Source organism: Urocampus carinirostris, chromosome 15 (genome assembly GCF_059441175.1).
Source record: "Urocampus carinirostris isolate Australia breed hairy pipefish chromosome 15, RoL_Ucar_1.0, whole genome shotgun sequence".
Classification (NCBI taxonomy): domain Eukaryota; kingdom Metazoa; phylum Chordata; class Actinopteri; order Syngnathiformes; family Syngnathidae; genus Urocampus; species Urocampus carinirostris.
Genome location: NC_142363.1, coordinates 30,976,867 through 31,001,052, shown reverse-complemented (window position 1 = coordinate 31,001,052; position 24,186 = coordinate 30,976,867). Strand labels below are relative to the sequence as shown.

General features: G+C 40.0%; 2 protein-coding genes across 2 annotated transcripts in view; one reads left to right on the top strand and one right to left on the bottom strand.

The window, feature by feature from the left end:
* jmjd7 (jumonji domain containing 7) overlaps positions 1-24,186 on the top strand; it is a 33,145-nt gene that overhangs the window by 856 nt on the left and 8,103 nt on the right. Inside the window, exons 3-9 of the mRNA XM_088353893.1 lie at positions 25-163; positions 3,754-3,868; positions 3,942-3,998; positions 4,083-4,178; positions 7,022-7,098; positions 7,173-7,332; positions 9,611-9,754. Of these exons, the coding sequence (XP_088210019.1) occupies positions 25-163; positions 3,754-3,868; positions 3,942-3,998; positions 4,083-4,178; positions 7,022-7,098; positions 7,173-7,332; positions 9,611-9,711 (745 nt within the window). The 3' untranslated portion in view covers positions 9,712-9,754. The remainder of the gene's footprint in view (positions 1-24; positions 164-3,753; positions 3,869-3,941; positions 3,999-4,082; positions 4,179-7,021; positions 7,099-7,172; positions 7,333-9,610; positions 9,755-24,186) is intronic.
* lgals3b (lectin, galactoside binding soluble 3b) lies at positions 10,832-22,601 on the bottom strand. Its single transcript, XM_088353894.1, has 7 exons — positions 22,455-22,601; positions 19,997-20,024; positions 19,777-19,876; positions 15,825-16,210; positions 15,671-15,759; positions 12,920-13,088; positions 10,832-11,025 (listed from the first exon to the last, which is right to left on the bottom strand). Exons 2-7 carry the CDS (start codon positions 20,000-20,002, stop codon positions 10,876-10,878), a joined length of 900 nt encoding a protein of 299 aa, XP_088210020.1. The 5' UTR covers positions 20,003-20,024; positions 22,455-22,601; the 3' UTR covers positions 10,832-10,875.

Below are 24,186 nucleotides of genomic sequence, written 5' to 3'. Positions count from 1 at the left end.
TGGTAATTGGTTTCCTGTTTGCAGGGAGAAGGTGGGCTCCAAGGTCATCAGCGTGGCGGTGACCCCAAACGGTTACGCCGACGCAGTCAAAGATGATCGTTTCGTGATGCCTGAGGAACGACGGATGAGTTTTTCCTCCGTGCTCGACATCATTCAAGGAAAGGTTAGAACCATTTCATTGTAACTGCTTGATGCCGAATCTAATCCAGGGGTGCCCAATACGTCGATCGTGATCTACCAGTCGATCCCAACGACAGTGTTGGTAGTGAAGGATTTTATACATTTGACTATAAAGGATTTTATACGATCGAATACAATTACATTTAATGCAAAAGATATTCACTGGCTGGGCTGTGGTGCGAAGTCAGGGCACCCTAGTAGAAAATGTTGTTTACAGTCAGGCTGATAAGATAATCAGCACATCCAGACGCAGAAAGGCCCTGATGACGTAGAAACGCTCGGTGTTGTTTTGGTTATTCCAGACATCGCGACGTTCTTCTCCGAGACAGTGAAGCCCAGGGGGTTTCCATGGCACGCCCATGGGAGGAGCCGGCACACCATCTTGCGGAAAGACGTGGGCTAATAAGAAGAGAGCTAAAGGACTTCAGAAGAGGGCTTCCCAGAAATTCAAACGTCACTAATTCGGCCGTTTTCGATGGAGTACACTTAGTTAAATTTTTAATGAAATTAAATCTGCCCCCGTGTGAAAATGTCGGCTTGGTTAATGGAGTCAGATAACTAATTCAAACAATTTGGTAAACGGTACATTTTAATATTTAATTCCAACAGTAGATCGTAAGGCAATGGGAATGCTCTTATGGACACACACAGTGTTAACAAATAAACTTCATCCAATCATCAACCAATCATCTCTTCACTCTGAAATATGACACTTGATTGACATACAGGGCAGCCAGCCTGACATCTCACTATTTCCGACCCATTTTTCACCACGCATGCACATACAACCCCGAGCAATCGTTGTCACGGGGTTGCCTAGTTAGCCTCAAAAAAAGCAAAAAAAACCTACCATTTCCACACGGAGCGGGAAGAGGACTTTTATTTCACGATGTCATATTCAATATGGGAACTGTGGAGCAGCATTTTTGGACTGATGATGAAAACTATGACACCAATTATGATCAGCTCAGTTGATTGTTTCAAACGTGGAATGGAGCATCTCTCCTGAAAGCTGCAGCGCAGTGATTTAAGGAACTTCCAAAAATTTGCTCCAGAGCAGGAGACCCAACAGAAGAAACTTCTGGCCTCGTTTCAAAAACACTTCCAGACTTTGTTTTACTGGAACCTGTCGCCACAATTATGTGTTTCCCTTTTAGGGATCATGCTGAGGTTGAATCGCCTGCATCAAAAATGGACTGTTTCACCTGAATTTTTCTGGAGTGAAAGATGAGATTTTTAGACTACAAGCTGACAGTGAGCTGGTATCCAGGGCACATAGTCAGTTCTGGGACTTACAGATGAAAAATACCCCAACAAGAGGATTATTCGGCCTCACTTATTTATGTGAGTCAGTCTTTTTTCACATAAAGATCATTAAGTCCTAATACCATCCCACCATGACTGAAGTGTGCTTGGGGTTGGCTATCTGCAGTTACTGTCCAGACTACTCATCCCTGGCTGACTCCTTTCAGTTCAAGTCTTTAGAGTAAGGCAGTGCTTCTCAATTATTTTCTGTCACGCCCCCCTCAGAAGAAGAAATCCTCTCGCGCCCAAGATCTTTTTTTTCTAAGTGATCACATAATATTGGTGGGGACAAAACAAAGATTGCTCGATATTATTGGTCAACTCTGTCCATGCCAAATATACATTTGCTCCCCTACTTATGAACATTCGAGTTACCAAAAACTATAGATACAGAAATGTCCCCCGAAAAAATGTTCGTAAGTTAGATTTTGTATCGTGTGCACCATTTTCCGAGTAGAGGACATTACTGTTGTGCTTCTTTCTGCCATGTGGCGCTGTGAGAGGTCACCCGGCATCCACTCCCAAGAAGAAATCCGCTTCCTCTTTCTAGTTTGTGTGATAACATTCTATACTGTATCTCCAGCACGCTAAGAACTTTGACGTTTTTATTGTTTAATATCTCGTGCATCGATTCAATATGGTTGGTATAAAGTGTAAAGAAAAGGCAAGCCGTTTCATTTGAAATGAAAGTGGAATAAGAAAGCTTGATGCGGTTGAGAAAATGGTTGGATCGTTTTTTTTCTGAAACTTTTTACCACAGAGGAGGAAGTTGTCTAACTCTTGAAGCCCATCTCCCAAACGTAAGTTAAACTTAACTTTATTTATCTTTATAGAGCATGTTATTTTATGAAATGTTCATTTTTTAGTACAAAACAATACAGGTTACTTATACAAGCCCTAAACATACTTATACAGTATAAACCTTAAACATACTAAATATAGCACTGAAGCAAGTTACAAACAAATTCAACTTACAAACGATCTTCCGGAACATATCTCGTTTGTTCGTAGGACAGCATCTGTACGCATTTTGGGAGATTGTCGCAGAAGATAATCTCAAGCGCCTTATCAGTGTGATTGGGCTGTAATGTCAGCTAATGACAGCTTAATTTATTTGGCCTCATGCTGTCCGCTGCCAACATGTTTGAAATAGCAACCATAGTCTCTCAATGAGTCAAGTCAAGGTCAAGTCTTTGCTCGTCTCGCTCCAAGGTCGCTACAGGAGGAGACTTTTGTTCTCTTTTCTGTTTTTCTTTGTCTTTGCACTACTGTTAACATTTTTTTTTCACGGGCCTGCTACGCTTCATGTCGACACTTCATACTCAATGCTTATACTCCGTGCTTTATGCACTACGTCGAAGCTAAATGTAAACAAAACCTATGAGAACACCACTGCCCTTAGTGTAGTGGAGGTGAAATTGCACTTTATTGTGGGTAAGTTAAAATACAAAATTCACGCAAAGTCAAACGTGCCTGTTGTTGGGAATTAGATATTAAAATGTATCGTTGACCAAATTGTTCGAATTTGTTATCTGACTCAATTAAACGAACACAACCTACATTCAGCCAACAATGCGCGCTCGTTTCTTGATGGAAAAGATGAACAAGAAAAGCCGACATTTTCACACTGGGGCAGTCGAATTCGTGTCGTTGGAGTCTCTGGCAAGCCTTCTCTGAAGTCCTCCAGTCTTCTCCTCTCAACCCACGTCTTTCCTCAAGATGGTGTCCCGGCTCCTCCCAGGGGCGCGCCAACGAAGCCCCCTGGGCTCCACCATCTCGGAGAAGAGCGCCGCGATGTCTGGACCAACCAAAACATCGGAGAGCGTTTCTCCAAACTATGCCTGCCGTCCTCCGTCAGAGTCCTTTTATCAACAGAACTAGACAAAATATTCTGCATTCGGAACGGCGTGACCTGTCATTGAATTAAAGCCTACTCGGTAAAAATCTTCATTGCACTTAATAAATGTAACTTGTATTCAATCTTATAAAATCCTTTATGGTCAAATGAATAAAATCCTTCACCCTGTCCCCCTCGACGAAGCCTGGCGCTCTCTAGGGTGGCTTACCCCATTATTTGACAGCCATTGAAGTAATGTACTGGGTTCAATTGCACAATTTGGGCTCATGCAGAATTGCAAGATATATAAGGTACAAATAAACAATACTCAACAGGCTATATTCATCATTAGCATTTTGACGTGGCCATCTTGAAAATAGTTCACATGTGGGCACCTCTGATCTAGTGTGTTGCTTGTGCGTCCCCATCAGGTGAAGCGGCATGGCGTGTTCTACATCCAGAAGCAATGTTCCAACCTGCTGGAGGAACTCCCCGAGCTGGCGGACGACGTCGAAGCACATGTTCCTTGGATGAGCGAAACACTGGGTCCGTGGCCAAGCTCCGTGGCGCCACCTTGGCTTTCGGCTTCCTGTTGATTGTCTTGTTTACGTTTGTTCAGGAAAGTCGCCCGACGCTGTTAACTTCTGGCTCGGGGAAGCCAACGCAGTCACTTCGCGTAAGAGCTGCCTACCTTATTTTGAAGCAAAACAAACACAGATAGGGCAAAACAGCAAACGTGTGCCCCATTTTGTCTTTTCAGTGCACAAAGATCCTTACGAGAACGTCTACTGCGTCATTTCTGGACAAAAGGACTTCATCCTCCTACCTCCAACTGACAGACCCTTCATCCCTTATGGTAACCATAGTAACAGTCATTCGGCTTAACATGGGCATGCTAATAAGTCAGGTCATGTTTATTTGTGGCACCCTTAATCACAAGGAGTCTCAAATGCCTGCACAGACAGCAGATTATTGCAAACTACAAAGTATTATGACACCATCCCCTGATCTAAAACCTACATGAGGGCAAGGAAAAACTCAAAAACCTCAAGTCAAGCCATGTTTATTTGTGACACCCTTAATCACAAGGACTCTCAAAGGGCTGCACAGACCACACACTATTATGACACCATCCCCTGATCTAAAACCTACATGAGGGCAAGCTAAATCTCAAAAAACCTCAACATGAGGAAAATGAAGAAACCTTGAGATGGGACCGCACATGAGGTAATCACCCCCTTCCAGGATGACCAGGCTGCAATGAAAAACGAAAAATAAAATAGAAATAATTAAAGTATAATGAGAAACAAAAATTAAATCAAAAGGATGACAATTAATATTTTAAAGACTAAGTGGGAGACACAAATGTGGAACAGGGTGCTCTGTTCGGATGAGACCAAAACTGAATTTGTTGGGCTGAATGCAAAGCGTTAACGTTTGGCGTAAGAGTAACACTGCACAGCGACCTGAAAACGCCATTCCAACCGTCAAACATGGTAGTGGCAGCATCATGCTTTAGAGTTACTATGGGAGTGGTAAGACTGTAGATTGGATTTAATGGGAAGATGGATGGAGCCAAATAACATTTTATTCTTTAATTGTAATTGAACAAAAACAAAACACACTGCCCTTACTAAAGTTTTATTTATTTTCCAAATTTGCGAAGAGTTCGGTATTCTCATTTTTGTATAACTTTATCCTATGAAAGACTATTTTGCTTTTTTTGTTGGTATTATTTTCCTTAGTTTAGAAATAAATCGATAAATCAAATCTTTAAAATATTGAAACCTTTAGAATAGGCAAAATTATTCAACTCAATAAATTTTGGTCATTTTGATGTGTCGTTTTCAAATGAATTATAATTATTAAATTACAATGTACAATTTAAAATGATTCAAAAAAAATATTTAAAAAAATAGCAAGATACATGATTGTTATAAACATTTTATTTGGGAAAATAATTATTTTAATTTTTTTTCTTAAAGTCCTGCCTGGGCTATTTGCATTGTATAATTTTTAGAGACTTCATTTTTATATTTATCATTTTTTTATTTCTTGCTATAAATAATATTCACTACGTTTAAACCAACGACAATAAAGACAATTCCGATTATTGTGACACCGTATGATTTAGCTTATTGCAATTATTATTTCTTTCAGTAAAAACTAATTGCCAACCCCAAAAACATTTTATTTGGAAGAATAATTATTTTACTTTTTTTTTTCAATTTTTCTCCGTGGGCTACTTGCATTGCACATTATTTAAAAATAATGCTTAGTTTTATGTCTTTATTTCCTAATTTGTAAATAATTCAAAGCTACAATGATTTGTAAATGAGATGTAATTATTATTTGAAAAAAAAATAATGTTTTTGTTCAAGCTGTAAAATGTATTCCTCAGGAAATATGACTCAAGTAACGAAAGGCTACTATAACCACAGTGACATTCTTTGACATATTAACATCCCATATTATACTTAAAATGGATTTCAACCCTTCCCCGAGTTTTGAACCTTAATGGCAACCTTAGTTATATTTTACTTGAAAAAACATTAACATGAATTTGAATTTTAAAATGACAAATATTACGTATTCAAACTATTATTATTTTTTTACTACAAAAACAACTAAATATATCGTAACATAAGAAAAATCGTGAATAGAATGATTACATTGTGTGCTAAGGCCAATAACTCATTTTGTTTGAAGCTAAAGCTTGACTTAACAGCCCAAAATAAAAATAAACACACACATTATATCTATATATTCTACATTTAGATATATTTATGCCTATTTAAGGCATCTTAAAATGAGAACTCACGGTGATAATTTCGCTCGTTTCACCGAAATAGAAGACAAAAAAAAATGCTAAAATAATATTGTAAACTTGAGCTAAATGATCGCTTGTTTCGAAGTGTAAAGCTTCCAAGTATGAAAATGAATATCTTTCAAATTTGCTTTGTGACGTCTCGGTAGGTGTGATATCTAGATTTCAGAGGGAATGTGAACGCAATACTAGACTCACGTGAATCCTGTTTTCATGAAAATAACAACAAAACACAGGACTAAATGTGTGACTTTGTATATTTTACTCGCATAACAGACTTGTAAAAATGCAGTTACCGGTAGTTATTTTGACTATAATGCACAGTTCACATTAATTTCACTGTCGGCCAATCACCTTGCTTGATTTCCACATACCTTTAGGCGGATTTTTTTTGGTTACCTAGGAGATTTATTAAAAAGAAAGAGCTCTGTATGGTTCTAAAACCGTTGCACAATAAAATGATCTTATTTGCAGAAGAAGTATTTCGCTTTGATTTTGGTGCTGTTAAATGTTTTTACATTGTACTGCTTACTTTCCATAACAAATGCAAGCTATTTCAGTTGTCATGTTGACTGGTTGCAGTTTAAGGTGCAATATCCCAGTGCTAAGTGCAAAATGTGTGTATGGTTTTAAATTTTACATGTGTAATACTTTATAGAAGAGGTGAACATTTTATTTATGTATCTTTAAGTGGAGTGCAACCGTAATTTTGTTGTCGCAATACAAGAGGAGGGCTTTAAGAATAGATCTGAAATTTGCCATTATGAGGGTTGTTTTGTACAGTCCTTTGTGGTTCTCCTTGCAACTTTCAAACTCAGTGGTGTCCTCTCTCTTTATTTTGAGTGTCTACTAAACTTGAAACTTATCAACAGGCCTCTACCAACCTGCAGTTTACCACCAAAAGGACGACGGTGACTTTGAGGTGGTAGACCAGAGTGACCATGAGAAGGTACTTGGAAGGCGTGGTGGCGGTCTCTCCGTCTTCTCTCTCACAGTGACTTCCTGGTTTCTCCACGCTGCCAGGTGCCCTGGATCCCTTTGGACCCGCTAGACCCGGATCTCGAGCGTTACCCCATGTACTGCCGAGCGCGACCGCTCCACTGCAGCGTGAAGGCGGGGGAGATGCTCTACTTGCCGTCTTTGTGGTTCCATCACGTTAGACAGTCGCACGGTTGCATCGCTGGTAAGATGTAACATAAACAAACAAAAATTATGAGTTATAGTTTCGACAGTCAAAGCTAAGCCACGCCCACCATAGTTACCGTATCCTTGTATCACAAGCCGTGCAAATAGAGCGGCTGAAACAACAGCGAGCGACACTTTAGTCGCTATTCCTGATAGCATAGCCGTATCATTTCTTCCGTATTTCGCTAACTTATTTTAAAAGTCAGGAGAAAAGCGTCTCACTTTTTATATGCAAAGTCCTATTCCAGGCATTAAGGTGTCCAAAGACATGAATAACTTTGTCTGGGTGGATGCAAAATGTTGGCCATCTATGAAGTCAGGAACCCCTCACCAACTACACATAGAAATAGATTCAGATTTGTGAGAGGTAATGGTCTATAAAGGATTTACAATGTGTAAATTACAATATTTCCTGGGTATTTCTTTGATAATTGCAAGCTTTCTTTCAATAGTTATCATTTTTTTTACTTCTCCCTTTAGCCTCACTGCAAGTCTTTGGGCCCTTAGCTGATAAACACAATACAAAAACAACATAGTATTGTTTCGCTGACATGAAAAGTTTTCGTTAAGCACATGGGATTCTAAACATAAGGCATTGTGGGAGGTAGTTCAGTCAATAGCGTATCTGCATTTTCATAATGAACCAATAGCAGACCAGCCATTTATATGACGTAGACCAATAAGAAATGGGCCTTAAACACTGCAAATTTTTAAATTATTTTCATAAATAACTTTAAATAATTAGTTCCGATGTTAAGGTGGTGAAAAGTGCTCAAAAAAGGGTCTAAAAAACTAAAAGAGGGAGGGTCTATGACTTGGACTGCTGTTGGGCAAACTATGGCCCGCGGGCTACATGCGGCCCGTCAGGCTTTTACATTCGACCAGCTAAACAAACAATTTCAAAATATAATGACAATATATTTGATATTAAATAAAGTACTACTAGTAAAAAGTATTTTATTTTAGTTTCAACTTTCCATATTGTCCCTTTGGGTCTCCACAACACGATACTACTATAAAAGTACTACAAAAATACTACAGAATTACTACAAAACCAAATACTAAATTTAGTGCTCTTATATATTATTTTGCCTTTTTTGTAAAAATACAATCGAAATACTACAAAAATACAACTATAGTAATATTCCCAAAATACTCCATAAATACAACAAAACATACTACTATGAAAATATTGCAAAAATACTCGTAAATTCTATGAAAATACTTAAAAAAACTTCTAACAGAATACTACAAAAATGCCACTACATTAATACTAAAACACAAAAATACTACTATAGAAATATTATGACAAAAATACTACAAAAATACAACCCCATTAATAGTACAAAAATATTACACATATACTACAAAAAATACTATGGAAATATTACAAAAGTACTACAGCAGAAATACAACAAAAATAAAACTACAGTCTTTCTACAAAATATTGTAAAAATACTACAGAAATAGGACAAAAATACCAAAAGATACAAGTACAGAAATACTACAAAAAAAGACCACAGTAATATTACACAAATACTACAGAAATACTACAAAACATACTACTATGAAAATATTGCAAAAATACTATGGAAATACTACTAACAAAATACTACAAAAATACCACTCCAGTAATACTAAAACACAAAAATACTACTATAGAAATATTATGACAAAAATACTACAAAAATACAACTCCATTAATAGTACAAAAATATTACATACATACTACAAAAGTTCTACAATGGAAATACTACAAAAGTACTACTGCAGAAAGACAACAAAAATAAAACTACAGTCCTTCGGCAAAATACTGTAAAAACACTACAGAAATCCGACAAAAATACAACGACAGTAATATTCCCAAAATACAAAAAAATACTACAAAAACACTACTTTGAAAATACTGCAAAAATACTAAAAAATACTATGGAAATACTTACCTTCTACAAAATACTGTGAAAATACTACAGAAATACTACAAAAATACCAAAAGTACAGAAACACTAAAAATTCAAATACAGTAGTACTACGACACTAGATATTAGATGTAGTGCTTAAAACATGGACTAATATTTTTTATGTTACTTTAATTGTGAGTGTTACAAACTAATCCATTCAAAAACAAATATAAAGAAATCGAACACGTAGAAGTCTGCATGTGTATTTATTGATTAATGAAAGAAAAGGAACAGGTCTTTAAGATTGGCCCGCCAACCGCATTTTTTGAACCCAATGCGGCCCCCGACTCCAACTGGATTCTTTTTGTTCTCCAGTGAACTTTTGGTACGACATGGATTTCGATATCAAGTACAACTACTTTGGGCTCCTGGATGACATCACAGCAATGGCCTCCCAGCACAGAGTCAATGGGTGACGCAGCAGCAAGAAGCCACGACAACGGCATCGAACGTGAACAGGTCGGTCCCCCCTTCGTTTGTTGCAGTCGGGTTTGCCCCTTTTTCACTTTCCGACGTTTTGTCAACTGCCATTGTGTGACTCAGTCTTTATGAAGCACACGAGATTCTAGACTGGAAAAAAATGAAGGCATTGTGGGAAGTAGTTCAGCCAATAACATATTGGCAACTTCACGAGGCCGTGATGCAAACCAATAGCAGACCATTGTTTTTAGATGACGTCGACCAATAGCTGACTGGCATCCTAACGATGTCACCCGATTTTTACGAATGTTTGAGTAGTTTGTTGTTGTATAGCAAAAATGCCGTAAAGAGGGGCTGAAAAACAACTTCTTGCACGCCTTAAAGTGAAAATGTCGCAAAATAGTACGCACCGTATACTGGGGGTATAATATATTTATAATTCTGTTTTCGTTTCTCCTTCGCTTTTAAACCGGGGTTCGTGCGGGTGCTTGAAATCCTTGAAAATGCTCGTAAGTATTTCCTGGCAGTCTGATTTTATAGTCTGCGCTTTTAAATGAAGAAAAAAATGTAAAAAATAAAAAAGTGCGCGAATGTAACGTAAACTGCAGTATAAAATCAATTATTCATTTGACCATAAAGGATTTTATAAGATTGAATACAAGTTACATTTATTAAGTGCAATGAAGATTTGTAGAAAAAAAATATGAAGCACCATTTCACCAGATAATGAAAGTAGCCTTTTTGGCCACCAAAATTAGTCCAAATTTGGCTCTTTTTTTTTTTTTTTTTGCTTTTTATATATACAGTATTTCCTTTTTTTTGTCTTCTGTATTGAGCTCCGTTGTTATTCAACACCTATAGAGCCGTTTCCAAGTGTGACGTAGCCAAGCTTTGTGTGCATTTTTGAAGCAGAACGGCGGAATTCGTTTCAGTTTACAGCAGCCCATTGACACAAACAGAACTTTGAGCATAGATAGGAAATTCTCAAGACTTTTGAGTCATCAAAGCCAATTGGATGCTGGATTTCTTCCTTTGAAGTTAGTGGATTTGGAAGTGCTTGAAAGTGCTTGAATTTGGCACGGAAAAAGGAGTGCCACAAACCGACAGTAAAGCGTCTCGGGTTCCAAAGCGACTTTATTAGCGAAGGGTGAAAGGAGACGTCACTGGATGCTAACGTGCGAAAGGGTCAGGTCGTTGTAGATGTCCAGGCTTCGGATGTGGCCCGGGTTCCCTCCGCGGTGCTTGAAGTCGAAGAGACGGGAGCCTTGAGCGTAGACCTCAAAGGCGCTCGCCGTGCACTCGATTTTCAACTGGAAGAGCAGAAACGCACGGGGTTGAAATAGTGAAAATACCCCACTAATGTTGGGTCTTTGTGACTGAGTCTATTTAACCTTACTTTTTTTTTTGTCTTTCTTTTTCTTCTTTTCTTTTTTTTCCCCTCTTTCTCCTTTCTATTTCTTCTGTTTCTCTTGTTGTCTTTTACTTTCCTTCTCTTTTAGCTTTTCTTTCTTACTCAGGATTTTTGACTTCCTTTCTATATCTCTTTCTCTGCTTATTACTCCCTTTCCTTTTCTTTAGTTCTCCCTTTCTCTTTTTCTTTTTACCTTTCTCTCTTCCTCTTTCTCCTTTTTTCTGTGTCACTTTTCTTTCTTTCTCTTTCTCTCTTTTCTTAGTGTTTCTCCTCTCTTTCTCTCACTCTCTGTCTTTGTCTTTCCTTCTCCCTTTACTTAGGCTTTCTCCTCTTTCTCGCTTTCTTTCACTCTGTCTTCGTCTTCCCTTCTCCCTTTTCGTACGCTTTCTCCTCTTTCTCTCTTTCTTTCACTCTCTGTCTTTGTCTTTCCTTCTCCCTTTTCTTACTCTTTCTCCTCTTTCTTTCTTTCACTCTGTCTTTGTCTTTCTTTCTCCCTTTTCTTATTCTTTCTTTCTTTCTATCACTCTTGGTCTTTGTCTTTCACTCTGTCTTTTTCTTTATCTCTCTGTCTTTATTATTTTTAATCTTCCTCTATTTATTTTGCCTTCTCTCTTATCTCTATTTATCTCTTTCTTTCTCTTTCTCCATTTTCTTGGTCTTTCTTTCTTTCTCTTTTAGCTTTTCTTTCTTACTCATGATTTTTGACTTCCTTTCTATATCTCTTTCTCTGCTTATTACTCCCTTTCCTTTTCTTTAGTTCTCCCTTTCTCTTTGTCTTTTTTCCTTTTTACCTTTCTCTCTTCCTCTTTCCCTCTTTCTCCTTTTTTCTGTGTCACTTTTCTTTCTTTCTCTTTCTCTCTTTTCTTAGTGTTTCTCCTCTCTTTCTCTCACTCTCTGTCTTTGTCTTTCCTTCTCCCTTTACTTAGGCTTTCTCCTCTTTCTCGCTTTCTTTCACTCTGTCTTCGTCTTCCCTTCTCCCTTTTCGCACGCTTTCTCCTCTTTCTCTCTTTCTTTCACTCTCTGTCTTTGTCTTTCCTTCTCCTTTTTCTTACTCTTTCTTTCTTTCACTCTGTCTTTCTTTCTTTCTCCCTTTTCTTATTCTTTCTTTCTTTCTATCACTCTTGGTCTTTGTCTTTCACTCTGTCTTTTTCTTTATCTCTCTGTCTTTGTTATTTTTAATCTTCCTCTATTTATTTTGCCTTCTCTCTTATCTCTATTTATCTCTTTCTTTCTCTTTCTCAATTTTCTTGGTCTTTCTTTCTTTTACTCTGTCTTTCTAGCTTTCTCCCTTTGCTCTCACTCTGTCTTTTTTTTTTTCTCTTAGTCTTTCTCCTTTCTTTCTGTCCGTCTTTCTTTCTCCCTTTGCTTAGTATTTCTCCTCTGTCTCTCGTCTTTCTTTCACTCTGTCTTTGTTTTGTCTCCGTCTTTATCATTTTTTACCTTCTCTATCTTTTGCGTTCTCTCTTTCTCTTTATTTCTCTTTCTTTTCTCCTACATTGTTTGGTCTTTTCTTTCACTCTTTGTCTTTCTCTCTCCTTACTCTGGATGTTTCTCTCTTTCTCCTTTTTCTTTCACTCTGTGTTTTTCTTTCTCTCTCAGTCTTTATCACTTTTTATCTTTTTATATTTGCTTTCTACTTTCTACTTGCAATTATTTATCCTGGTAATAACATAGTAACAACATATTAAACGGTACAAGATAATTATGATAAAAGTGTCTATCAAAATGGGTTCCCTTTCCGCTAAAAAAGAGTGTTTGGACGCTTGGAAAATGCAGGAGACGGAATCTGGCACCTCGAAAGGTCTTCCGGGTTCAAAAGGGAAGCGCTGCAGGTTCCTCTCCTCGGTTCCCCAGCGTCCGTTGATCCTGCTGTTCCTCACGATCACTCTCTTGCCGCCCTCGTTGAAGCGAGGGTTGAAGTGGAAGAGCAGATCGCTGGAGGTGGAGAGGTCCACCGTCACCCTGAAGGCACCGCACGTGCATGTTAGCCACTCTGGATATTCCTTGTTTTGTACTGGGAAAATAAATTGGGCCGGGACATGCTCCTCAAATTGGGCCGTGTGAAGGTACTTCAGGGGTATTTGAGATTTTTAAATACGTTTGAAAAGAATCCAGGATGGGATTATTTCAAGATTATTTGACATAAACTGGATCTTACTTACACGTAGGTGGGAAAAAATAACCCAATTGGGCAGAAAAGCTAACCCAATTGGGGTCAAGAGAAACATGGTTATTTTGTTTTAGACCTAAAATATTGTTTTAAACCACAGAAAAAAGTGGATTTGTGTTTTTTTACAATATAACCTATAAGAATAGGTTGTTTGGGCTATTTTTATCTGGAAAAAATGGGTTGTTTGTTTGAAACCCCCCAAATTGAAATTGAATCTAGGGTCTTGTGGTACAAAATAAGCCCCTCAAAAACTAACCCAATTGGGGTCAAGAGAAACATGGTTATTTTGTTTTAGACCTAAAATATTGTTTAAAACCACAGAAAAAATTGGATTTGTGCTTTTTTACAATATAACCTATAAGAATAGGTTGTTTGGGCTATTTTTTTACCTGGAAAAAAGTGGGTTGTTTGAAACCCCCAAAATTGAAATTGAATCTAGGGTCTTGTGGTACAAAATAAGCCCCTCAAAAACTTCGGCGGAAAAACTAACCCAATTGGGGTCAAGAGAAACATGGTCATTTTGTTCCAGACCTAAAATATTGGGTTGTTTTGAAACCACAGAAAAAAAGTTCATGTGTGTTTTTACAATTTAACCTATAAGAATAGGTTGTTTGGGCTATTTTTTGACTTGGCAAAAATGGGTTGTTTGTTTGAAACCCCCAAAAACTGAAATTTAATCTAGGGTCTTGTGGTACAAAATAAGCCCCTCAAAAACTTAAGCGGAAAATTAACCCAATTGACCCGCAAAAACTTAGGCGGAAAATTAACCCAATTGGGGTCAAAAGAAACATGGTCATTTTGTTTCAGACCTAAAATATTGGGTTGTTTGAAACCACAGAAAAAGGTCTATGTGTTTTTACAATATAACCTATAAAAATAGGTTGTTTGGGCTATTTTTATCTGGAAAAAAATGGGTTGTTTGAAACCCCCAATATTGAAATTGAATCTAGGGTCTTGTGGTTCCAAATAAGCCCCTCAAAAACTTGGTAATTTTGTTTCAAACCTAAATTATTGGGAAGTTCTATTGAAACAATGGTAAAAATTGGGTTCATGTTTTACAATACACCACCAACCAACCAGAGTCACTTTGTAAACAACACAAAACAGTAAACTGGACGATTATGTTTTAAACATTGGGAAATTTGATTGCAACAACAGCAAAAAATTGGGTTATTTTACAATACAATACCCATAAAACTGGGTCATTTTGTTTGCCCAATTTACTTGGCCGTTCTATATTTTTTGAAGCAAAAGAAATTGGGTTGTTTGGGTAAAACAACCCAAAAAAGAGAGCCCCAGTTGAGAGTTTCTCTATCAGGGAAAGGTGTTGAATGTTGGGCTGAAGTCCAGGAAGAGCATCCTGACATAGCTCCCTTTGTTCTTCAGGTGGCTCAGCGCAGTCAGGTTCAGGTCAATGACAATAGATAATTCTATTCTATTGTGGTAGAAGATAACCGCCCCGGAAACTAGGTCATTTTGTTTAAAATCCATCCATCAATTTCACGATTGCTGGGCAGAAGCCTTAGCCGGGAAGCCCTGACCTCGCTGTCCCCAACCACTTCGACGGGACCTTGAGTTGTTCTCAGGCCATATTAGAGACATAGTCTTGTCCCCCTATACCAGGTCACTGGGGTAAGCAGTCTCATCAGGGAAGCCAAAGCCTCCCTGTCCCTAACCACTTCATCTTGCTATTTTGACAGGACTCAAAGGCGTTCCCAGGCTGTCTTGGACATATAATCTCTTCCCCTTATATTGAGTTTGGTACCTGGGGAAGCAGTCCCATCAGGAAAGCCAAAACCTCCCTGTCCCCAACCACTTCGTCATACTATATTAACGGGACCCAAAGGCGTTCCCAGGCTGCCCTAGACATATAATCTCTTCCCCTTATTTTGAGTTTGGTACCTGGGGAAGCAGGCTCAGTAGAGAAGTTAAGACCTCCCTGTCCCTAACCACTTCGTCTTGCTATATTGACGAGACCCAAAGGCGTTCCCAGGCTGCCCTAGACATATAATCTCTTCCTATTATCTTGAGTTCAGTACCTGGGATGGCAGGCTCAGACTTCCCTGTTCCTAACTTATGTCCAGCTTACCTGACACGACCCTAAGGCTATTCTTCGTCTTGTCCATCATCCTGGGTTGAGACACAGATGGAGCATCCTCACCAGGGAAGTTAAGACCTCCCTGCCCCAACCACTTTGTCCAGCTCATCCGACAAGACCCTGAATTGTTCCCGGCCCACCTTAGAGACCTTGTCTCTACAACATGTCCTGAGTGGTCCCAGACATGCTCAGAACACCTCTTAACCAGATGCCCGAGCCACTTCAGCTGGCTTCTCTTTAAAACAGAAAATGTCATCATTTTTACATGACACTGACTTGTCAGCCCTGGGGTTGATGGTCCCTTTGATGAGAATAACGTTTCCTCTCTGAAGTCCGTTGAGAAGCTTTTGGTTGTACGGGACCGCCTGGAATACAAAGATCACATATCAACACCGTTGTCTTAATAGTCCCCTAAATGTGTTCTACGAACCAGAGACGTGTTGGCTGCTGTCCCGGGAGTCGGTGTAGGCCAGCCCCCAGGTCCTTTCGAGGGGTTCGGTTGTGGCCATTGACTCCCCGCACCACCTCCTGCCCCGCCAGGGGCGGGCTGCTGGCCAGGGGCGGGCTGCTGGCCAGGCCACCAACCTCCACTCCCAGCAGATCCTCCGCCCCCAGCGGCTGGTTGCTGCCCAGGCCACCCGGCATTTCCACCTCCGCCGCCACCTGCTGGCTGCTGCCCAGGCCAACCCGCGTTTCCCCCACTGCCAGCTACCGGTTGCTGCCCGGGCCAACCCGCGTTTCCCCCACTGCCACCTGACGGTTGCTGTGCTGGCCACCCCGCATTTCCTCCGCCCCAGCTTGGGTTGGTGGAACCGCCTGGGAACAATGTCAAATTGAATATACATTGTTGGTTAAAAATAACCCAAATTGGGCCCAAAAGGGAAGACATTGTTGGGTTATTTCACACAAAAGGAGCTACATTTGGAGTCTGTGTGTGCTCGAAAATTAAATCTACCGTAAATTCCGGACTATAGAGCGCACTTGATTATAAGCCACACCCATCACAATTTAAGAAGAAATCCGATTTTGTACTTACACAAGCCGCACCTGTATATAAGCCGCATGTGCCCACATTTAAACATGTAACACAATCACAAAATTAGCCCAAACCCGGCTTTGAATCCCGCGATTGTAACTGAATATAGAGTACACAATCCAAAAACTACAGCCGGCAAAATGACAGATAATGATACCGGTACCTAAGGTTTGATGCAGACCTGCAGAGTACGGGTACCCATTGAAACTAATCCGAGGAAAAAAAGTCTAAATTTCCAAAGGTAAGGGTGGGAAAAATATATATCCACTATTGTCCGCCGCGACAACAGGTCTTACTCACCTTTACCCCACTTCCCGTCAGCCCGCGTTTGCTCCGCCCCTCTTTTTTAATTCGCAAAACATATCAGAAAAAGTGTCTCAAATAAATACATTACAAAAATATACAGGTGCAAATACATATTATACATGGGTTACACATATTTACAAAGAAAGACGGTACACCGAGAGAGTTTTCAAAGCTTTAATTATAATATTATAACTTTCATCCCAAACCGTGCCTGTGAAGAGTAGCAAAACGCTACTAGTAACACGCTCGCAACACAGTAAACGGGTCTGTTAAAAAAATCAAACGTGCAGTAGCTCTGTTTCCTTCTTTACCGGTGTGCTCGTTTGCTTTTAGCTTAAAAGCTACGTCATGTGCCTTTCTTTTTGCAATTTGCATGATGAGGATATGTCTACGCTCATTTAATTTGTGCACAAGCTAAGAAGTTGCAGTCTTCCTCGGCGCATGTATTCCACCGGTCTAAATCTTACCTTTTGTACTCGAGCGCCGCCGGCGGCTCTTAGAAAAATGACATCAATTGGCCGCATCACTGAATAAGCCGCAGGGTTGAACGTTTGGGAAAAAAGTAGCGGCTTATAGTCCGGAATTTACGGTATTTTAAACTTCTTTATACACAACGATGTGTGTGTGTGGGTGGTGATTGTGTGTTCATATGTGACTCATAGGCTCCCAAACAACTGAACCGGTTTTTGTGAAAATTTACACCGTTGTACTTTAGGCCTCCGTGAATGTTTTTAGCTAGGTTTCATGTCAAGGCATCCCCAATAAATACCAACAAAATCGACAAACATCTGCCTTCTTGTGGTCTGCTTTCATGGGGTCTCTAATGCCCCCGGAGGCTAAATTGGGTACTGCAGGTACCGACCACCCACCGTTCCAAGCATCTAAACCAGGGGTATCAAACAGGCGGCCCGGGGGCCAGATCAGGCCCGCTAAGGGATTGAATCTGGCCCGCGAGACATCGCTCAGAGAAGCTCAAGAGAAAAACGAGCTGCAGGTTGAAATATATCCACCTGATGTCGCCAAAGCCAGGTGCCTCTCACAAATGCTTCACTTGTATTTGTCTCACTTTCTCTTCCTCCCTTTTTCTCTCTGTCTCTTTCACTCTCCCTGTCTCTCTTTTTCTCTTTCTTTGTTACTCTTTGTCCCTTTCTGTCTTTTTACCTTCTTTTGCTCTTTCTTCCTTTTCTCTCTTTCTCTCTCTTGCTTTCCACTTCTCTCTTTCTCCCCTTCTTTCTCCTCTCCTTCTCTCGTTCTTTCTCTCTCTCTTTCTCACTCTCTCTCTTTCTCTCTCTCTCTCTCTCTCCTTTCGCTCTTTCTTTGTCCCAGCCTCTCTACTTTTCTCTCCTTCTCTTTCCCTTATTTATTTCTCTCTTTTTTACTTGCTCCTCAGTCTACTAGTCCGGCCTCCGAGAGAATGTTGTTCTATCGTGTGGCCCCCAAGTTAAAATGAGTTTGACACCCCTGATCTAAACCCAATCTTTTATCGGCCCATTTTGCTTGTAACTTAAAATGGAATATGCGCCGTTGGTGGGAAAAAAACGATTCAATTTTGACCTAGACGGAAACAATTCATTTTGGTCGAATTAAAAATACACCATTGGTGAAAAAAATAACCCAAATTGGGTAGAAAAGGAAGCAGATGTCCGGGGTGTGTTAAACACAAGAATGTTTGGGTTGGTGGGCACACTTGATTACAATGTAAATCTGAACATACACTGTCAGTGAATAAATAACCCAAATTGCGTCCAAATGGGAGTAAATGTCTAGGTTATTTTAAACAATACGAGTTAAAATTGTAATAATTATTGAAATAGTAGTTTTTGAAGATTTTTGTTGTCCAAAGCGACTTCTTTCTGGGATTGGTTCAGGACAAAACAACCCAATGATGTTATTGTAGGTACAAAACAACCCAATAAAACAAGTATTGGGTTTCAAAATATACAGTGGTACCTCTACTTACAAAATTCATTCTGGAAGTAGCTTTGTAACCTAAAACATTTGTAAGTAGAGACGCCTTTTGAATGTAAACGCGCTAATCCGTTCCAAGCCCGGGATAAATCATTAAAGGGCATTAGAATATGAAACAAATGCATATAAAAATAGATTACCGCATAATAAACATAAAACAAGAGGCACATAATGTAAAAAAAATAATAATAAAGGATGTCATCAAAATAAAAAATATTCATTTACTTTTCAACTGGCCAGCGTTTTTTTGAAAAACTGATTCAATGACGTCTGCTTTTGACGGTCCTGGCGAAGCAGTCCCATCAGGGTAGCCAAAACCTCCCTGTCCCCAACCACTTTGTCTTGCTATATTGACGGGACCCAAAGGCGTTCCCAGGCTGCCCTAGACATAATCTCTTCCCCTTATTTTGACTTTGGTACCTGGGGAAGCAGTTCCTTTCTCTATAATGTTCTCTCGCTTTATCACACTTTTAGCTTTCCTTCTCTACCTTTCTAGCTTTTACTCTTACTTTGTCTTTCTTTCTCTTCACCTCTTTTTCTTTCTCCCTCTCTCTCTACTAGTTCGGCCCCTTGTAAGACTGCTTTTTCTACCATGCGGCCCCTTCTCTGCTGAGCCTGCTTCACCCCTTTCTATTATCTCTTACTTTGTTCCGCTGGCCGGAAAAAGTCTCTTCCTCTTCTTTTCTCCTTGTCCACTTTTCTGCAAGTCTTTCGTGTGGTCCTTTGTGAATGATAGCTATCGTAGCGGTACCAAACAGTGGACTGTTCACAGAGTAGGGAGGGGACGCGAAGAGCATGCTGGGATTCGATAATACGCATCGGTGTTTTTGACTATATTACCCGAGGCAATACTTTCCTGTTCAGGTACTTTGTAACCTGAAACCTTTGTATGTTGGGACATTTGTAAGTAGCAACACCGCTGTGAATATTATTGGCTTGGTCGACTACATTTCGACGATTCTTTCAAAATAAAACAACCCAATCATGCTCAAAACATTCTTCGAATAAACCCAAGTCGTAAATGCGTCCACTCTGAACCCAAATTGGGTTATTAACACGACGATCAACTCACCGGGCCACTGAGGCTGATTGGGCTGTTGCGGCCAAGCGCCCCCTTGTGCCGATTGGTTATTGGCCCCGGAAGGCGAAAAGTCGTCCAGGGCGTCCGAGAGCTGGCGGGCAAACGGGAAGAAAAGTCAACCCCGAGAAGTGTCCCTGAACGCAACGTGTCACAAAAAAGGGGCGTGGCCCACGGAATGTTCTCCAATGAGTGAGTAAATAGGGCCACTTACATTCATCTTCTCTTCAGACGTGTGGCAACTTGAAGGAAAACAGAAAAGACTGGTTGGAGTGGATCGCAAAAAATGTGCAGACCTGAATCGCAGCTTGTCTTTACAAGCGACGTGAACTCCAGGATATATATAGATCGGATTTGGAACTCTATTGGATGCTATAGTAAAAAACTACTGCAAGTCAATGTTTTCCCCCTGTTTTTTTCCAAGTAACCCAAAATGTGGTAGGGGTCTAATTCATAGGTGTCAAACAGGCGGCCCGCGGGCCAGATCAGGCCCGCTGAGGGATTGAATCCGGCCCGCGAGACAACATTTAGAGAAGCGCAAGAGAAAAACGAGCTGCAGGTTGAAATATGTCTACTTGATGTTGCCAAAGCCAGGTGCTTCGAACAAAGACACTACTTGTATCTATCTCTCTCTCTCTCTTTCTTTTCTACCCCTTTTCTCCCACTCTGTGTCTCTTTCACCCTCTGTGTCTCTCTTTTTCTCTTCCTTTGTTGCTCTTTGTCTCTTTCTCTCTCTTTTAACCTCTTTTGCTCTAACTTCCTTTTTTCCTTTTCTCCCTTTTCTCTTTCTCTCTTCATACCCTTCGTGCTTTCTTTTCTGTTTTCTCTCCTTCTGTCTTTCTATTTCTCTTTGGATTTCTTTCTTCTTCTCCCTTTCTTTTTCCCCTCTCTCACAACTTTTAGCTTTTGTTTCTTGCGCTCTCTCCCTCTCTCTGTTTTTCTCTTTGTCTCTCTCTTTCTCACTATTTCTCTTTTTGTCCCTTACAGTATGTTTCTCACGTTCTCTCTCTCTCTCTCTCTCTTTTTCTGTCCCTCTTTTCTCTCTGTCCCTTTCTCTCTTTCTTTGTCCCACCCTATGTCCTTTTCTCTCCCTCTCTTTCTCTTATTTATTTTTCTCTCTCTCTCTCTCTCTCTCTCTCTCTCCCCCTCTCCGCTTTCTTTTCTCTATTTCTCTTTTATTCATCTCTTTAATCTACTAGTCCGGCCCCCGACAGAATGTTTGTTTTATCGTGTGGCCCCCGAGTTAAAATGACTTTGACACCTCTGGTCTATTTTGATGTAGGGTGAAGGGGTTTATTAATTGTTAACATAAGGCCCGCGGGCCAAATTTGGGCCTGCCAATAGCTTGAATCCCGCGAGGCAACGCTGGGAGAAGTGCAAGGAAAAAAAAGGTGAAATATGAGCAGCACTTTTGAATGTGTCCACTTGAGGCCGCCAAAGCCAGGCACCACTCCCAAAGAAACTAGCTGTATTTCTTTCTTCCTTTCTTTCTTTTGCTCTCTTTAGTTCTATCTTTTTATCTTTCTATTTCTCTCCATTTATCTGCTTCATTCTCTCTTTCTCCCTTTCTATTTCTTTATTTCTTGATCCCTTTCTTTCTAGCTTTCACTTGCTTTCTCTGTTTCACTCTTTTCTTCCTCCTCCCTTTCTCTTGTCACTCTTTTTCTTCCTCTTTTCAACTTTTTCTCTTTTTAGCTTTCACCCTTTTTGTCTCCCCCTCTCCATCTGTTTATTTTGCTGTCTTTTTCTATCTTTCCTTCCTGACTAGTTTTCTTTCTCCCTTCCTCCTTCGATCTTTCTTTTTCTCTCGCTTTATTTATCTCCATATTTCCATCTCCCAGTTTATCTCTTTCTCCCTCTCCCTCTCCTTGCCTGTTTCTTTCCCTGTCTTTCTCTATCTCTCATTTCTGTCTTTTCTTTCGCTCTTCCTCCTTCTTTTCCTCTTTATAACATTCCCTTGCTTTATCTCTCTTAGCTTTCACTCTATCTTTCTCTCGCCCCCTCTCTGACTTTCCCTGTTTATTTTGCCGTCTTTCTCATTTTCTTTCTCCTTTCTTTTTCTATATCTTTCTTTCGCTCGGTTTCTTTCTTTATAATGTTCTCTCGCTTATCCCTTAGCTTTCACTCTCTCTCTCCCCCCTCTGTTTATTTTGCTGTCTTTCTCATTTCGGTCTCATTTTCTTTCTCCTTTCTTTTTCTATCTCGGTCTTTCTTTCGCTCAGTTTCTTTATAATGTTCTCTCGCTGATCTTTCAGCTTTCACTCTTTCCCTCTCTTTATTTTGCCGTCTTTCTCATTTCTGTCTCATTTTCTTTTTCCTTTATTTTGCTCAGTTTCTTTCTTTATAATGTTCTCTCGCTTTATCTCTCTTTTAGCTTTCATTATCTACCTTTCTAGCTTTTACTCTTACTTTGTCTTTCTTTCTCTTCATCTCTCCTTTCCGTCTCTTTTTCTTTCTACCTCTCTCTCTACTAGTCCGGCCCCTCGTAAGACTGCTTTTTCTACCATGCGGCCCCTGAACTCAAAACCACTTTGACACCCCTGAGTTAGGGCTTACGGTTAAGGGCTCAAGTTAAACTACATTTCTCCCATAATCCTTTCCTGCTCCTCAAATAAATCCTAAGAAATGAAGAAACAATAATCAGCAAAAGTGGCACGAAAATGTCCCCTTACCTGTCGCGTTCAACGTCAGCGAGATCTTCCGTGAATCTGAACGTGTTCGAGCCTCGCCCGCTTCGGGGCCCCGCCTTGTGAGGAATTCTTGTCGTGCTCGATTGCCGTGAAAACAAACGCGACACGCCTGTGAAAAAAAAAAAACACACTCCGACACAATTGCGACAACGCCATTCGCACACAACAAACTTTGGTAAAAGGTTGATTAGTCAGCGCTAAAAGAGAAATGGTTCTATATCAGAGTTTCAGAACCAAAACGTAAGAGGGTCAATTACATTCCTTTACATTAGATGGCGATAACGCCTTGCCCGAGCTTTTCATCTTGTTCAGTCAAATGGCGCCGTTCCAATTGTTTTTGAGAGGGACCACATCTCATTTTTGGGGATTTTGTTGGTTTTATTTCCTTTTTCTGCCTATAATAACGAGACTCAAGAAAATGAGTGAGAAGGGGAAGGTCAAGTGGAAAACAATCGAGACAAAGAAAGAAGTACCGTATTTTCCGCACTATAGGGCGCACCGGGTTATAGGGCGCACCCCCCAAAAAATTGTTTTTCGTCCTATATCTTCCATGCATAAGGCGCACCGGATTATAAGGCGCTACAATGGGAACGACGACAAAACAGTCAGATAGTTCAGTCCAACTTATTACCCCCTTAACATTCCCAAAGCTTCCAAAGAAGCAAATACTTGTCGTAGACACGTGCGGATGCGGTGTCCGTACGATGTCACTTAAATGCATGGTTCCAAATATCATTCAGAAGGTTAAAGTCTTGGGATTCAAGAAATGCCAACCATTCCTTAGTTTCTATTTTCTTTTTCGCTCGAAACTTTACTGTGCATATGACAATAAACACTTGGAATTGAGTTTCATTTAAAAAAAGACCCATCACAGAAACATCTAGATCACTCTGAAACAAGATACTGGGAAAATATATAGCCGGAGTAGCTCACCGAAGTCGTTGCGTTCAATAATAATGTGCAACCATGGTCCTCTTATATCCGCGAGTGTAGTAAATCCAGGAGAGTAAAATATTTACAAATACAGAATGGTAAAACATGTTTCCTCTATGCCGTAGTGCAACCCAAAGTGTGACTCACATTCATTTTCGGCCAATTGCAGGCTTTGTTTCTCCCCTTTAGCCTATGCGAGCCTGTAAATGATAAAAAGGATCCGCCCCCTTTACCTCCGAATAACTTTAGCCAATAGTGATCGATTCAAATGATGATTGACACATTGGCTGGGAAATGAAACGCCGGCACATGTATCCCAGCATACACCGCAGACCACATCGCCTACGGGGAAAAATCTAGTCGGCGGCTGCTGGCCTTTGTTGCGAGACCTTGTGACTTAATATTGATCCATATATAAGGCGCATGGTCAGTTTTTGAAAAAAAATAAAGGCTTTTAGGTGCGCATTATAGTGCGGAAAATACGGTAATTGCAAAACACCAAGATGGTGCGAGAGTCCAGCATCGACGCGGTGCTGGAAAATATAGTAAATGGTTTAAAAATGTACTGTTTCTAGCTCTTTACCAGCAGGGTTGGGTAGGGTTACTTTAACTGGATTACTTTCAATTACTTTTGGATGACTCCAATACCAAACATGCTAATAAAAGACAAAAGAAACTAAATAGGAATAAAATGACTACAGTAAATTTTGTGCAGGCTTGGGGAGTAACGGAATACATGGAATGGCAAAAATGATGTCGGCAAGCTGTTTGGATTGATTTT

Bases quoted from the DNA above. Each gene is read 5' to 3' on its own strand.
- lgals3b (XM_088353894.1), bottom strand. The intron at 15,760-15,824 runs GTTCGTAGAACA...TTTGTATTCCAG, and splicing joins CAGCAGCCAACACGTCTCTG to GCGGTCCCGTACAACCAAAA. The intron at 11,026-12,919 runs GTGCCAGATTCC...CTGCTCTTCCAG, and splicing joins AACCCGGAAGACCTTTCGAG to TTGAAAATCGAGTGCACGGC.